The sequence below is a fragment of the Typopeltis vanoorti genome, chromosome 10 (genome assembly GCF_054136105.1).
Source record: "Typopeltis vanoorti isolate ZY-2024b chromosome 10, IOZ_Tvanoo_1.0, whole genome shotgun sequence".
Classification (NCBI taxonomy): Eukaryota; Metazoa; Arthropoda; class Arachnida; order Uropygi; family Thelyphonidae; genus Typopeltis; species Typopeltis vanoorti.
Genome location: NC_143558.1, coordinates 98696744 through 98713714, shown reverse-complemented (window position 1 = coordinate 98713714; position 16971 = coordinate 98696744). Strand labels below are relative to the sequence as shown.

Genomic DNA, 16971 nt, shown 5'->3' with positions numbered 1-16971 from the left:
AACAGGAATAGTTTGCAATAGTGAATTTCCAGAATTTCCTTTTGGCCACAGTAATTTGTTCTAACAGTGTTTGCTAATAATGAGAATCTTCTGTATACATAAAATAAATATATTTTTCATATTGTGTTGGATAAATACTATTATAATTTTAATATTTAATTTTATTTGCATGTAGTCAGTATCACAGCTTGCTCATGCTTTGAATTCAGAAAAATTTGGAGATAGTTCGCTTGTACAGATATTCTGGCCAAAAGATAAATGTCCTCTTTTAAGGGATGATGTAGTTCTTGTAGACAGGTAATGATATTGATGATTTTTATCAAGAAATTTTAACCTATTCACTTAGTTATATTATGCTTGTTTCATTTTTCAAATTGTATTTTTTCCTCTTTACTGTTCAGAATTCTACCTGTACAAATTCTTTGCATGATAACTTTGAATCCTACATCTGCATATAAATTCCAACTTCCAACATGACACACATGATTTGTGTCATGACCTTTTGAGAAAATTGCAGGGTTTTTTTCTTTGTGGGGGGTGATAGTTTTACCTTTGGCATACATGGGTACACTTTGCTGTGATGTTTCTGATACTTCATTTGCAGGAGGATTATTTTCAAATAATGATTGTTTATGAGCAAGACTGGATTCTCTACTCTTTTTCTGCTTCCTACTTCATAAAGTGTTTCATATATAACATCATAAAATTAAAAAGTGAATTAAGAATAATCTTCTACCATTTTATTTCATATATGTACCACATTTTTAGCATGAAGGAGTCGAAGTTTTGAAAAGTTTATCTTAGTCAATTTTTCTTATTATAACAAAGATGAAAAGCCAAACGGCTATTTTTCTGGCAAAGTTAATTAAATTAAGGGATAAAAATCCCTTATTATTTTGCAGCCAGTATGCAAAACTCAAAATGGGATTTTTATCCCCTTAATTTAGTCAATTTTTCTTGTATTCAGAATGCAAAAGGCAATGCCTTAATTTGGACAGGTGAGGTGGGATGCTAACTCACTTTCAATGGAATCCTTAAATTATCCTGTTGAGTTGATTCTCAACATGCTACTACCTATTGCCAAAAAATCTTTTTTTACACTTCTTTCAGCAGAAAAGAAAATACTGTTTTGCTAACTATGTTCAGTAATTTATTTAGAAGTTATTTTGCAAGATTGTTATAGGGGTATTATAAAAGCGTATGCTACCAAAAAATTAACATGCTTTCAAAGAAGAGTTCTGGTAGTCAGTTTGTCTCTAGAATGAGAAATAATGGTATAGTAAAATCTGAATGAAAACTATACTTTTTGCCCCAACTTTGATATATAATAAAAAGGGGATTCTTTAATGTTCAAGATTAAATGGGAAATACTTTGCTGTATTCCATATCCCTGTGAAATAATGCTTTAATTCTTATGGTTAAGTTGGCTGTATTTGAAATCGATACTTGAATATCTTGAAAATTATGTAAGATATTTGAACAGGATGGTTTTTTATTTTATTTTTATTTTATTTTTTTATTTTTTTAAAGATAGCCAGCATTCCAATTATCTTAGTCACTCATCTCTGACCCCTCTCCAATGTTTCCACATCACACTGAAAACCAGGTGAAATAAACAAAGCAAAAAAAAAAAAAAAATACAGTGATATTCTTGGACTTGACAAAAGAGTTTGATAGATTACCACATGATAAGTTAGTATACAAGCTGCAGAGGATGGGAATAAATAGTATATTGGTTTAGATGGATTGGAGATTGGCTCCCTGAACGATACCAGCAAGTTGTGTATGATGAAGCAGTGTCATGCCCCAGGGTTCTGTTCTTGGGCCCTGCTGTTTAACTTGTTTGTAAATGACATATCATGTGGACTGACTGGGGATCTTCAGTTGTTTGCTGTTGATGTAAAGTTGGGGAGAATTATAAGTACACTACTAATGTTACTTACTTCCCTTCAGGAAGATTTGAATAGACTTTTGACTTAGACAAAGGAGTGGGGTTGTAGTTTTAATATTAATAAGTGGAAGGTGTATTTTGGAGTGCAGAAATATAAGGCTGTGCACTCTGTTAACGGTGCCATACTGCAGGAAGTGAATGAGATTTGAGATTTGGGAGTGATGGTTGACAGTAGACTGAAGTTTAGAGGGCATATTGCTAGTTCGTGCAGCCTTTGCAACACTAGCAATAAGAAGTTGTGATAAGAAGTATTACTCTAACATGTAGGGATAAGGTGGATTGTACCACTGTATAAAGCACTGGTCAGACCATACTTGGACTATAGTGCTCATATCTGGTCACCTGGTTTTCAGTGTGATGTGAAGACGTTGGAGAGGATCCAGAGGTGAGTGACTAAGGCAATATCAAAGTGTATGATGATGTAAAGTTGGGAAGAATTCGGACTGCTGGCCATGGAGAGAGGTTGAAAAAATGTGAATTGAGTTTGGTGGACAGGAGGAAAAGAGGCAATATGATAGAGACATTTAAGTTAGTGAGAGGATTTTATTGGATTAATCCAGATGAGATTAGAAAAAGAGTAGAAGGCGAGAGGGGAAAAACCAGTTATGTAAGTGTGGAAGAGAGGTGTGAGGAGTAGATTTTTTACATGGAGAATTGTCAGTGAATGGAATGCATTCCCAGAATGTGTTGGCAATGCAGTGAGTGTTAAGGATTTTAAGATTCGGTATGATAAATATGTTGCCAGTTGAATCAACCTCTCACGATGAGTCAGCTGACTCCATGGAGGATGCAGTAATAATAATAATATGAAAAGCATCAAAAGCATACAGAATTTTCCATTCTACATCACAGATTTTTATAATTTTTAGATAAATTTGTTGTTTTTGTAACATGAATATTTACATTCATTTTAGAAATTATGGACTTTACAACCGTGTTGTAAATAACTATTTTAATTTCCCGTCGTTTCAACCCTCATATTAAGGTCATCATCTTTAGTATATACAAATATACAAGGACAAGCTGAGTTACATTTCCCACTGTAAGCTAAAGAAATAATGATTTGATCACTAGTTATTCTACTGGCATGATCTCTAGTGAAAAAAAAAAAAAAACATAAAATTACAAATTAATTATTTAGAAACTACATCAAAGCTAAATTCTATTTAAGATAACATGAGAGAAACATTCTTTCTTATAGATAGCTTTCTTACAGTAACAATAATGTCCTATTTTTAACATTACAATTGTTATATTATATTTAGGATTCTGGATTATCTGCAATCCTGTTTATAGTTAACTCTTAGGGAGAAAGGTTCCGTGGGTAGAATATGTGCTTTCCACATGCTTGGGATTTTTAGACCATCATTATTGTTCAGATTGGGGTGGTTGATAATAATCTCACAGTCTTCCTTAAATTTGCATTCATACCATGTTTTGGTGTGATGTAAACATCTGGTGCTTTTCTCACAGGAAAAGCCTGCAAGGTTCTTATCAATCACCCCAGTCTTAACTATAATGATGGTATAAAAATCCCAAGCATATGGAAGGCAGACACGAAACCTTTCTCCCTAAGAGTTAACTATAAACACGACTGCAGACAATCCTAAATCTAACTAACAATTGTAATGTTAAAAATAGGACATCATTGTTACACTATCTATAAGAAAGAATGTTTCTCTCATGTTATCTTAAATAGAATTTAGCTTTGATGTAGTTTCTAAATAATTAATTTGTAATTTTATCTGTATTTTTTAATTTATTTATTTTCAACAGAGGTCATGCCAGTAGAATAACCAGTGATCAAATCATTGTTTCTTTAGCTTACTGTGGGGAAATGTGACTCAGCTTGTCCTTGTATATTTGTATATACTCCAGATGATGACCTTAATATGAAGGTCGAAATGTTGGAAAATTAAATTAGTTATTTATAATGGTTGTAAAGTCTATAATTTCTAAAATAAATGCTAATCACTGCAACATTAAAAGAAATGAATATTTACAGTTAACTCACTATAACCAACATGTAAGGATTAGGAACCAGAGAAATGATTTGTTTCAGCTTATTGTTTGTTATCGTGAATTTCTTTTAGCTTAGCATTGTGCTTATGGTACTTTCGTTAGGCTTTTCAGTAGTTTGTTATAAAAGTTTTTGCTATAGTGAGAGTCAGCTGTACATATACCTCTCAACTATATTTTGAAATCATAAAGTAAATTAATAAGTGGGTTCTGTTTAGCATAAAGGATTTAGTCATCTTGCACCATAGGGAGCTTAAAGCACTAATGGAATGATTTGTTATAGTCAAATTGCTTTTTTTTTATTTTTAAAATTATTTCTAAGATTTTTAAAATATACAGTGCAGTGTTTCTAATCTGAAGAAATCCTTCAATTTTGTTGTTACGCTAACATCATTGTGATGTGTATGTGTGTGCATATACGTACATTTTCCTCCTACCCCACTTCCAAAAATGCGATTAAAAAAAATCAGCTAACGCCTTTTTACTCTCGTATAGGGAGTAGGCAAAAAAATACGTTAGATAGAAAAAAAAAAGATATCTAACTTTTTTTTGTCTACTCCCTTTTGGAGACTGAGTGGATAGTTCAATCTCCACTGGTAGCCAATCAGAGATAGCTGGCACGAGATTATCACTAATTAAGTGGCACACACTGAAGAGATGGCTAACAAGTGCCACCATCTCGTGGTACCTAACCCTAACAGTATTTTTTAATATATATCTCAAAATAGTATGTGTTCTACGGTAAATTTTCTTGAGTTTACAGGATGAAAAACCTGAGTTTCTGGGAGAAAAAACCCCTTGTCCATGCCAGAGATGAACTAATTCAGGAACTGGTAAAAAAAAAAGCTTAGAAAAAGTTCTTCTAGTCAGCGACTAGAATCGAACTTGTGACACTCTTCCTTCAAGTAGTTTAGCACTGAGGAGTGTAAACTCCACTTCCACTGAGCTACATAGGCACTGATAAACATTTAAGGATAATCTCATAGATATAACTGCCCTTGAAATATTGTTACTAGAATTGAACATGGGTCTGTGAATTTTGGAGGCTATAAGCCTGCAAGCTGATAAGGTTATTATTGGTTTAGCCAATTATAGTTTATACACTTAGTGATAATGTAGTTGCTGCTGAGAAGATAAGTTTTTTTTTTTTTATTCCCACTCACAAAAGTTGTAGGCCTATAGTATATTAGTACTGTGAGTGGGCTATAGACCCTTTTTATTTTATTTTATTTTATTTATTTTTTCCATAATCTGGAAATCCTCCTTCAGAGACCAAACATGGAAGTTTTTCCAAGTCACTTCAGGTCTCTACTAAACACGACAGTGGTCTCACACCAGATGATGAAATTCATTGTGACTGTGACTTTTAATTAATAATTAATCTGTGTTTTTAATTAATTGTGCATATAGTTGAATGTTTATTTTATAGTTATTTATGTATATTATAAGAGTGCATGTGGGGCATAACTAGAGATATTGAGTCCTTTGAATTCAATATGAGAAACTTTATTTGATCTACTATGTATGCCAATGAATGCCATGGCATAATGATGTGTGCTAAGAGGAATGCATGCATTAATGGAGGTGTTGGAGTGCATGATGGCAATAGTAGCAGTGTGAAAGAGGTGAGAGAGTATGAGAAAGATGTGATTTAACAGTAATAATAATAATAAAACTAAACAAAAAAGAAGAGCGTAGTATAATGGAAATTTCAAGACCTCGATAAGGATAACCAATTCCACATGAAAATTACTGAGACAGAAAAGTTCTAAACAAATACATAGTATGTATGAGAGAAATAAATGAAATATATCAAGAGTTAATGGAAGGTACAAGAAAGCAGAAACATGAAAAAAGGATATTGTGATAGTATGTAGTGTCAGTGCTGATATGCAGTGAAAATATCATCAGTATATCTGAGTCACACTATACATTTTAAAGCAGAGAATTAGAGCATGGTGCTCAAAAGTTTCCATGTAAAAGTTAGCAACAGGAGTGGATATTGCAAAGCCTTGGGCATGCAAAAATTTGTCCTGTAAAAGAAGAATTGTGTTATTGATTATGACATTTATGAAACGAGATCATACTGACTAACAAATAATTTTTGCCCAATGTCGACGGTAATGAATCGCGTCAACATTTGCTGCCATGGCTGACAAGCGTTAAACTCCCTCCTTAGTCAACAAAGAACAAACAGCAAAGATGCATGCAATTTACCATGAAATTAAAAACCAGAACACGCTTTCATTTCTGGATACACTTGCCACACATCTTCCCTCTGGAAGTCTGTCCTTCACTGTCTTCTATAAATCTACATAAATTTGCCAATACATACATGTAAACTCTTATTACCACCCAGTAGAAAAAGCTTGAATAACAATTTAATAGTTATGAAAAATCAAGCTATTCAAATTGTGCCCCAAATTGATTGGAAAGCATTTACTCTATAGTAAATTGATTGGAAAGCACTCATTCCTTACTTAATTAAAAGAAACACACATATTAACCACAGTGAAAATTATTTAATTGTAAACTTACCACAGGTTTTGTTATTTAAAAAAAAAAAAAACCTATTCCTTACATCATGCCAAAACTTGGTATGAAGGCATATTTAGAGAAGTCGATGAAATGCTAATCAAAAACCCTATCTCAACAATATTGATGGCCTAAAATTTCGAGAATGTGGATAACTCGCATTCAATCCAAATAATATCTGTTTCAAGTTCTCCAGCAATCCCCGCCTCCAGTACCCAAGACAATAATTTCAGATATTGATTTGGCCACCACACTCTAGGTTTGAAGAATATTTTTTTCCTTCCTTTTACCACAGGTCATGCTAGCAGTGTTAATGATTGAACAAATTAGTGATACACTTAGCATACTATCTGGTTTGTAACAGTTTGTCCCTTTGTGTGTGTACTGCTTAATAATGACTTCAATATTCTAACACTGTTGTCTCCATAATTTACTGTAATGTATATTGTGAGTCTGTTATTTATTTATTTATTGTATGGCATGTACATGGTTAAAAGACAAAATACACATGAATATAGATAAGATACACATATATGATAATATAAAAAAGTGAAACATCTACATTCAGGCAAAAACAAACAAGAAATTTATGACAAACATCAGACAGAAGATTAGTCATATTTTAACATTTAGGTTTTTAATCCAATTGATTGCCTCTGGGGATAGGTCAAAGATATCTTTAAAGTCCCCTGGATATGCCGTCAGCTCACATTCCTGTACTATATGGTGAATGGCTTGGGTCTCGGCTCCACAAGGACAGTGGGGATTTGGTATCTTACCCCACTTTGAAAGTAAGTCTCCACATACACTATGGTCTGTACGAATCCTGTTAGCCGTTGTCCATATATTCCTGGGCAGGTCAAATCCAGATGGTTTTTGGAAGATATCTATGTAATTACAAACTTTAGGTGATACTGCTTGGGGACCACAGTACATCCCACCTACTCACCATACTTTCATTCTGGCTGAGAAGATTATGGGTAGTTTTTATGGCAGGTCTTCTGGATTTTAGTCTATTAGATAAAGCATCTGGAATAAATTCACGTATTGGGAAGTTTTGGTTATTTAAAATTCTTTTATATTCACGAAGCAAGGCTTCCTGTCGTCGCAGTTCTGGAGAAGCAATATGGCTCAAAGTGGAGAGACATTGTAAGGGTGTACTCCTAATGCAACCCGTTATTAAACACAGAGTGGAGTTAAGTTGAGCATCTAGTTTATTGACATAGTAACTATTGAGCCAGACAGGAGCACCATACTCTGCTGCACTGTAAACTAGATCCCTTTGCGGTGCAGCGCAGAGTTGTGGCACTTGAGCCCTATATAGTACCACAAAGCTTCTGAACTATGTTATTTCTGGTGTGAACTTTAGCAAAGATACGATTAACGATATTAATCATATTTTTAGCAACGATAATTAATCATATGCTGTTTATATGACAGAGTTCTATCCAGAGTTATTCCCAGATATTTAGGTATCAGATTAAATGAAATTAATGTTCCATCAGCATATATCTCTGGTTTTTCATTTACAAGTCTGTTATTGAGGTGAAAGCAAGAACATTCGGTTTTACCAGAATTTGGTGTTAATCTCCATTTTTTATAGAACTGCCATAAAGCCGACAAATCATTTGTCAATATTTCTTCAGTTCCTTTTATAGACTTGTCGCTGATCATCAAAGCTAAATCATTGCATAAGCAAACTTCCTGCTGGCTATTTCAGGAATATCTGCGATGCAAAGGCTAAAAAGCAGTGGTGCGAGCACCGAGCCCTGAGGTAATCCATTCTTAAGCACTCTCTGTTTACTTATGCTTCCTCTGGTGACTACCTTGAAATATTGATCACACAGTAATTTGTTTAGAGATGACCCAATATTTTACATGGGATGACCTTAAGAAATTTATATATGAGTCCCTCCCTTTAAACAGTATCATAAGCCACTGTTAAGTGAATAAAGACTGCAGTAGTCTTCAAGCATGTTTGAAATCCTGCTTCAATGTAAGTTGTTAAGCTGAAAACTTGATCTGTGCAGCTGCAATCTCTTCTGAACCCTGCTTGTTTTATTGGAACATGTTCCAAAATTTTCTCACTGATCCTATTCAATATTAGTCTCTCCAACAGTTTGTAGGTTGCACTTAAAAGGGCTGTGGGGCAATAGCTTTCAGTTCTGTCTGCTAGCTTGCCTGGTTTTAACACAGCAATGATTTTTGTCCTTTTAAATTTTTTAGGAATGCATCTGCTTTCAAGTATATCATTAAAGAACTTAGCCAGCCACAATCTTGCATAAGGTCTACAGTGTATCAGGAATTCATTATGAATATTGTCAAATCCAGTAGCCTTCCCCATTTTGATATTTTGAAATGCCATGGATATTTCCTCACAGGAAAAAGGCAAAGAGAATTGTTGATTCTTTTGAGTTACAGACTTCATAGCCTTTTGTTCACGTTTTACCTCTTTAGTATGTTCTTTATCTATCAGAGCTCTAGAAAGCAAAACAATATGAGCAGCTATCTGATTTGGATCGACAAGAGGAGATTTCTTTGGTACAGAGGGGCTTGAACCAAACTTTTAAAAATAGCGACCAGTCTTTTCTGCTAGAGTGTTTGAAATCTATGTTTTCAGTTATTTGAATTCACTTTTTCCCACGAGCAGCATTGAGACTATGGAGCAGTTTTTCTACTATCTCGGGATCCTTACTTTCAAGGAATTCCTGATACAGGGATTCACTTTCATTGGTCCATCCAGACACATATTCTTTTCGGTAGCCTTGAGGAATGTGTATTTTTGCCACCGCTATAACTACTCCAGTGAACTGTGTATAGTTTTTGTAAGTTGGGGGAATTCTTCTAAGGCGTGCATCTAGATCTGCAGTGAAGTTTCCCAGTCAGGTTTTTGGAAATTCCATCTTGGTCTAGGAAATGATGTAATCACTGGAATTTGGGCTCTTAATTCCATAAAGATGGGGCAGTGCTGGCTATTTGGAAAAAACTCAAGAATACATCTGAAAGTCTGTAGAGGTTGATTTTCACTATCAGTGGAGACGAATGTCAAATCTGGGTTATATTCCTTATTCCAGGCTCTTGATTTAAAGGTACCTTTTTCCTTGGCATCAAAAACCAAGTGGAGACGGTGTTGATCTGCCCATTCAGCTAATATTTCTCCATTTTGATCATTCTGATTGTATTTCCAAGAAGTATGATGACTGTTGAAGTCCCCAGAGTACGCCATTGGGTTGGAGTATGTCTGTAGAACATGATTTGGCCAAACAGTTGCATTTGGTTTATATACATTCACAATCATAATGTCTGCTATTTTAACAGCAATATTATGGTTTTGTCATCAGTAGAAGAAGATATCAGCACGGCATTCTCAGTATCATTTCGGACATATGTTATGCTGCCGTAGCTACAACTGTAAGTAATCCCGAGAATGTCATAGCCAGGGATTATTGCTCTAGATTTAACTTGATCTTCAGTTTTAATATGTGATTCTTGAATGAGAAGTAGATCTTTTTTTCTCATAAAAGTTTGGAAAGACATTGACATTTTGATGTGCTAATACCGTCAACATTTAACTGGTAGATACAGATATCATGTCCAGTATTCCTTATCGGTTGGTTCGAAGAAGAACTGTTGTGAAGGTTTTGAGTTTCCATGTGTAAATATGGTCAGGAGATTGCACAATGGTCTGGCTACCAGTTGCTCTAGCTCTTTAGCATGATCCAGGATGTATTACGAAGAGGCAAGCTAGAATTGTGCCCTTGTGAGTCTGTTGTCACAGTATGACAGGAGTGAATTGAGGAAAAAGTTGTGATTATTGGTATGTTGATGTATGTGGTGAATTCTGATGATGGAAAGGATTTGTATTTGCGGGTTAGAAGAGGATATTCTCATGATTGCATTGTAAAAGTAAGCTGGCTATTCTAGATTCAAATCATACCTGTAGTAATAGGATGAATAGTATTGGCACTGGATTCAACAGGACAAAATATACAATTTGATCTGTAACAGACTGAGAACAGGACTGAAGAGGACCATAACCCTCATACATCTTAATGATACAAGGAGGATCATCATCATCACTATTGGGTAATTTCATTTATGAAGATATCATCATCATCATCATCAAATTCCTGCCATGTACCCTCAAGAGGTGTACAGGATATGATAGTACTACATGAAAAAAATTACATCATTATTAATTTCCTATCTACAATTTTCCTCCAAATCAATCTGTTACTTGTCAAGACTCCTACATCATCAGATCTTATATTTCTCTCGTCTAAGGCACTTTGTACTGTATCAATCTACCTATATCGTGGTCTTCCTCTGGGTCGTTTTGCTGCCAACCTGGCAGAGAACACTTGTATTGCTAATCTCTCCTCACCCATTCTGTTTAAGTGACCATACCACCTGAGATTAGCTCTGCTAACGCATTCCTGGATGCTGACAATGTCAAGTTCTTTCCTAATATCCTCGTTTTTAATATGATATTGCCATTGATGCCATCTGTTCATGCCTATAATCTTTCTCAGGACTCTCATAATTGTGGTCTCTAGTCTTTGGTCAAGTGTTTTACTTCTGATCCAGCTCTCATATCCATAATTTAAAACTGGTTTGAACACTGTCTTGTATACAGCTAATTTAGTGTTCCAACAGCTTTGCTGATTCTGTTGTCTATTTCTATATTTAATTTACCATCTTCAGTAAAAATCGTGCCTAAATAGCTGAAATGTTGTAGCTATTTAGGCACGTACACACAGTATTCACTGTGTTGTGAATGGAGAACCTGTGTTCCACAGGTTCTCCATTCACAAGGTGCCACAACACAGTTGACTTCAATGATTCTGCCTATTTTCATTGTCTTTGTCTTTTTATTGCTGACCTTCATACCATATCTATTACAACAGCTTTTCAATTTAGTCAGAGAATCTTGCGGACTAGTAGCGGATTTATTTAGAAGTATAACATCATCCGCATAAAGCAAAGAGCTGACATTACCATCTCCAATTTTGATATCATGTTTAATAGCACTTTCCTTCATAATGTGATCCATATAGATAATGAATAACAGAAGGGATAATGTACATCCTTGTCTCACACCATATTTAACATTAAATCATCTTCCTCTACTTCCTTCAATTCTAACTGCTGACTTACAACTCAAATAAAGACTAAGTATTGCTTGATATAATGCCCAATTAACACCATATAACTGTAGTGTATTGAACAGCTTCTCTCTTGGCACCTTGTCATATGCCTTTTCCAAATCCACAAAACTTAAATACAGATCTTTGTTATATTCCCATGCTTTCTCGACTATTTGTCGTAAAGTGAAGATCTGATCCCGACAGCCTCTATTTGGCCTGAATCCAGCTTGTTCTTCACCAAGTTTTTCTTCCACAATTCTTCTCAACCGTTTCTCAAGTATACTTGCATAGATCTTGCCAGGAACACTCAGTAGGGAAATACCTCTGTAATTCTCACATTCAGTTTTATTTCCCTTTTTATGTATGGGTACTATGAGAGCTCTACTCCAATCATCGGGAATTCTTCCCTCTGTCCAGTCTTTCTGAACTATGCAGTGCAGCCGCTGTAAGACTCTTATACCACCATACTTCAGCATTTCTGGTCGAATATCATCTACTTCTGCTGCCTTTCCACATTTCAAGCCTTTGATGGCTTTTTCTACTTCAAGTACGGATATATATTCCTGACTGCATGCCTGGTCAGTGTTTTTTACCACTGTGCTGTCCTCACTGCTTGTTTCATTTAGCAGTTTTCAAAGTTATTACTCCATACTTCAAGGATATCTTTTTCTCCCATTTTCATGTCACGTTTATCATCTCTAATTGCTTTTACAGCACTCTTTCCTCCATTCCTAAGCTTCTTCAACAACCTCCAGAATATTTTGCCACCTTCTTGATATTTATTTTCTATATTCTTGCCAAAGTCCTCCCATGACTTTTGTTTAGCTAGTTTTACACAGTGTTTAGCATTCTTGCATTTGTCTCTATATTCTCTAAGAGTACTAGCTGACTTATTTGACAGGAACTTTTGATATGCTTTCTTCTTTTCCTTCACTGCCTCTTTAACTTCCTGTGTCCACCAGGGAGTTCTGATTTTTTTATCCTTACAGACAACCTCACGACATGCCTCTCTGGCAGAATCAATCAATGTTTTCTTCAGAGTTTACCACTGAATCTCCAAGGTTTGATTCCTGTTCTCAAACTCTTTCATTTTTTCTTCAATAATCTTTGTGTATTTTAGTCTACAGTTCACATCTGAGAGCTGCTCAACTTTTATTCGCTTTAAAACTTTCTTACATGTTATTCTTTTCAATATGAAATTCAATTTTATCCTGCTCAAGACTAAATAGTGATCGCTTCCAATTTCAAATCCTCTGTACACTCTGGTGTCCTGCACCAGGGAGAAAATCACTATCAACAATAACATAGTCAATGAGACTTTTCTTATTCCTTGCCTCTTCTCTCCATGTGAATTTGTGCACATTTTTATGTTGGAACGTCGTGTCAGTAATAACCAGTCCATGTCCTGAGCAGAAAACCAACAGATATTTGCCATTATTATTAGCTTTGCTCTTTTCTCCAAACTTTTCCAAAATATTTTTGTATGTCTCACAATCATTTCCTACTCTGCTATTTAGATCCCCAACAAGTACCAACTTTTCATTTTTCATTGTGTCAGTTGCTTTTTCTAAAGCCTCAAAAAATTCTTCCACTTCTACCTTAGTAGAACCTTCTGTGGGACCATAGGCACAAATAAGTCTCATTGTCTAGTTCCCCATTCTCATATTTGCCCACATTACTCTACTTGAGACTGACTGCCATTCAAGAAGATTAGCCTCGTATTTTGTGTTGAATACTATGGCTACTCCTTCTTTTGCTCGATTGTCTTTGCCTGAATATAACATTTTGTATTTATTGCTCAGAAAGATCTCACCAGTTTTTGTCTTTTTTGTTTCAGTCACCCCTATTATGCCAATCTGGTACTTATCTGATTCCTCAGCTAGGTCCATTTCTTTGCCATTCAGGCTTCTTATGTTGATAGTACCGATCTTTAACTCTGGTGATGTTGAGTTGGGGTTTGTTTTCAGATTTGTGAAGATATAGATAGATATTTCAGATTTATGAAGATATAGATAGGCGAAATCATGCAAGGTGAGAGAAAGATAATTTATATATCTTCCGATATATAAATAATAGCATCCGAGAATTTGTAAATGAGATGATTGTTATGCATCCAACTGGTGAGAATGATCATGCAGTTTTGACTTGTTGGTGATAAATTATGCTTTGTATGCAGTTTCACCTCCTGTCAGTGCTCTCATAAGGTACTTGGGCTGTTGTGGTGTAACTTGTGTTTGGTCTTCAAAGTGTGAGGACTATATGGAGAGGAAGAAATTCTATAGAAACATGTAAGTTAGTGAGAAGATCTTACATTAGACATTCAAGAGTGATTTTGCAGTTTATGGCAGGTGAATGTAGAACACTGAGTCATCCCTAGAAACTAAGGATATGGTTAAGTAGTATGTGAAATCCAGATCCTTCTGATGGTGTGTGTATGTCTGTGTGTGTAATGGGCTGTCAATAGATGTTGCAAGTACTTTGATTAATGAACAGATCCTCCCTCGATTAACTTTATACTCCCTGGAGGAGCATGCATAATAATATGTAAGATGCAAATAAAGTAACTTAAATTTCTGATTGATTCTCTGATATTCAAATGCAACAAAAAATTTTATCATTAGCGAAACTTTCAGAACTGTTTTATAAATATGATTAATTCAAACATATTGTAAGTTTTGTTAGACTGGTTGTCTGAGTGGTTAGTATATCGGCTTTCCAGCCAAAATGCTGTGGGTTTGAATCCTTGGGTGTGGGTGTTTGTGATGCCCTTCATTCATTCATTCATATACATGTATACATACAAAGTATACACTACACTTTGTCCTAGTCCATCTTGAGAAAGTGTAGTGTATATTTTGGAAAAGTAGAGAACCCCCCCCTCCTCTCCCATTAGGTGGAGAAAAGTCTTTGTCAGCAGTGTAGTGAGAGAGAGAGATCACAGGCTGAATACAGTCCAATACAATTGTAATTTTTATGTATTTTTAGATTAATGGAGTTGGAATCTACTCTGATAATCTAAAATAAAATAATATAAAATAAAAATTATTACTTACATGATGAAATAAAAACATTTATTCATAAAATTTGCACTCATGTGTCGTGGGCATCTTCACTGTGAACAGAATTAACAGAATATGAATAAATGTTTTTATTTCATCATGTAAGTAATAATTTTTAATTATTGCAAAAGTAGATAGCAATCAAATTGACAGTGCACATTTGAAATTAAGAGTTTCATTAGAGTTATACAGTTTGATAATATATTGTCCTAATGGCAGATAGTTAGGGGGGAAAAAATTTCAGAACAAGGTGAACTGTAAATTAATATGGAAGAACTTATGTAAATTTTTATAAATTTACCTAAATTTCTGTTTGAATTGTTGGTATAATGGCTTTTATTTATGTCTTTTGTCTTTCATTAGAGAGTATTTACTTTTAGTATTTATTAAAATATTTAAGGACTAGACACAATTTTTTTTTTTTTAAATAAATAGGACTTTAGCTAAAACCACTCATATAACACAAACAAGGTTTATATAGCACTATGTCTTCAATGGCATGATAAGGATAAACACAATCCATTAAATCTTTTAAGATTAGAATGATGCTTCAGTGCTTCACAGCTGTTTTTATATAGTCTTTCTGTGACAAACTTCCTCTTCAAAGGCCAGTTTTTTTCATTCATAGAACTCTGCTTGAAGGAGGTGGCATGTTTTGCAAGTCTGTATTGTTCCGGCTCCTGCTACTTAATGTAAATTTTATGTCCTTATGATGAACATAAATTCCTGATTGGTCAAAATGGGATAAACAGCAGGTGCAAGGCAGCCAAAAAACACTGGGGATTCTAATAGAGGGGGAGGAGGAGATTATCCATTTCAGAACTTAAAAAGGAAGAAATTTATTGAAAGGGCAGAATGCTACTTGTCAAGAGTACTAAGTATCTTTTGTGATAGATATACCTTGGACTGGCCACAAAAATGACTTCCTGTTGAGAGAATGAAGAATGAGGAGCCCTATAATTCTTTATCTGTTGTTGAAGGACTTGCTGAAACCATTCTTTAAAAACATATTTCATATGTTTCATTTCTCGATGTAGAAAGATTTCAGTAGCATGAGTATGATCTCAAGCATGGATAAGTTATTATTATGCCAGTTCCTCTAGGGAATCAAAACTTGTCTCTTTCAGATCGTGCAGTGTTTTAGCAGTCGATTCTCTCTCTCTCCATCTAGCAAATGCCATTGCATCAGATTTACATATTATAATTACTAAAAAGTCCAGACCAAAGCTCTGTAGACAGTGTTGTGCTGAAGGAAATTCAGTATAGCTGTGCTAAAGGAAATTCACTATAGCAAATCTGCTGTTACAAACAATTTCTGTGATTCCTATGAATTTGCTATAACAAGAATCAATTTTTCCTATCATATCTTAGGTTAAAAACATCAATAATTAGTTATAATTATACTGTAAGATGGTATAAACAGTCTATAAACAGACACAGTATATGATAGAAACATATAAGTTGATAAACTAACTTATATGTTTTTGCTAAAGTTCAGGGGCCACACGCATCAAATAACTACACTGTTAAAGAGAATACTAACTTATAAAAAAAAGTAATTCATAAGAGAAAAAGTAGACAAATGAACAGATTCAGTGTCAAGTAACTAAGGAAATGTAGGGAAAGCAGATTGAGGGAATGCGATCGTCAGCATATGAGTAATACATGAAGAGAGGAGATAAGATAATGACAGAAACGTATAAGTTAGTTTACCAACTTATGTGTTTCTATCATATACTGTATCTATACTATCATATATTATATGTCTATACTATCTTACAGTATAGACACAAATAAGATTTTACAGCTTATAGCAGGTAGCAAAGAACTCATGATCATACCTAGAAATTAAATAGGCATATAGTTAGGAAGCATGTGAGGTCCAGGTTTCTGTTTTACAAACTCACCACTTTAGTGAGTGCATCCACTAAAGCCACCTTCTCAGCATAAGAGGATTTTAGGACAAGTGTGGTGGTGGGTAACTTCCTCGCTACATACTTATATGATATGATATATTTTGTTCTGTTTTTATCCTTTATATCTCTTCTTTGTATCCTTCCACCTTTGACACGCACAGTAGGCTGGATAATCTCCTGAACAGCTGACACAGTTAACTTTCTTTGCAAAGCAAGATTTATTTTCATGCCCTTTATTACCACATCAGGCACAGATGGTAGAGCCATGACAGGCAGTTTGTGCATGCTCCTATTTCTGATCTTTAAAGAATCTCAGGGTATTAGGGATGTACAGTTTAACAGGA

At 34.7% G+C, this 16971-nt stretch overlaps 1 protein-coding gene across 1 annotated transcript in view; it reads left to right on the top strand.

Annotated features, from left to right (window-relative positions):
• Marf (Mitochondrial assembly regulatory factor) overlaps positions 1–16971 on the top strand; it is a 373692-nt gene that overhangs the window by 104371 nt on the left and 252350 nt on the right. The window contains exon 5 of the mRNA XM_090399591.1: positions 176–297. Coding sequence (XP_090255717.1) covers positions 176–297 — 122 coding nt within the window. The remainder of the gene's footprint in view (positions 1–175; positions 298–16971) is intronic.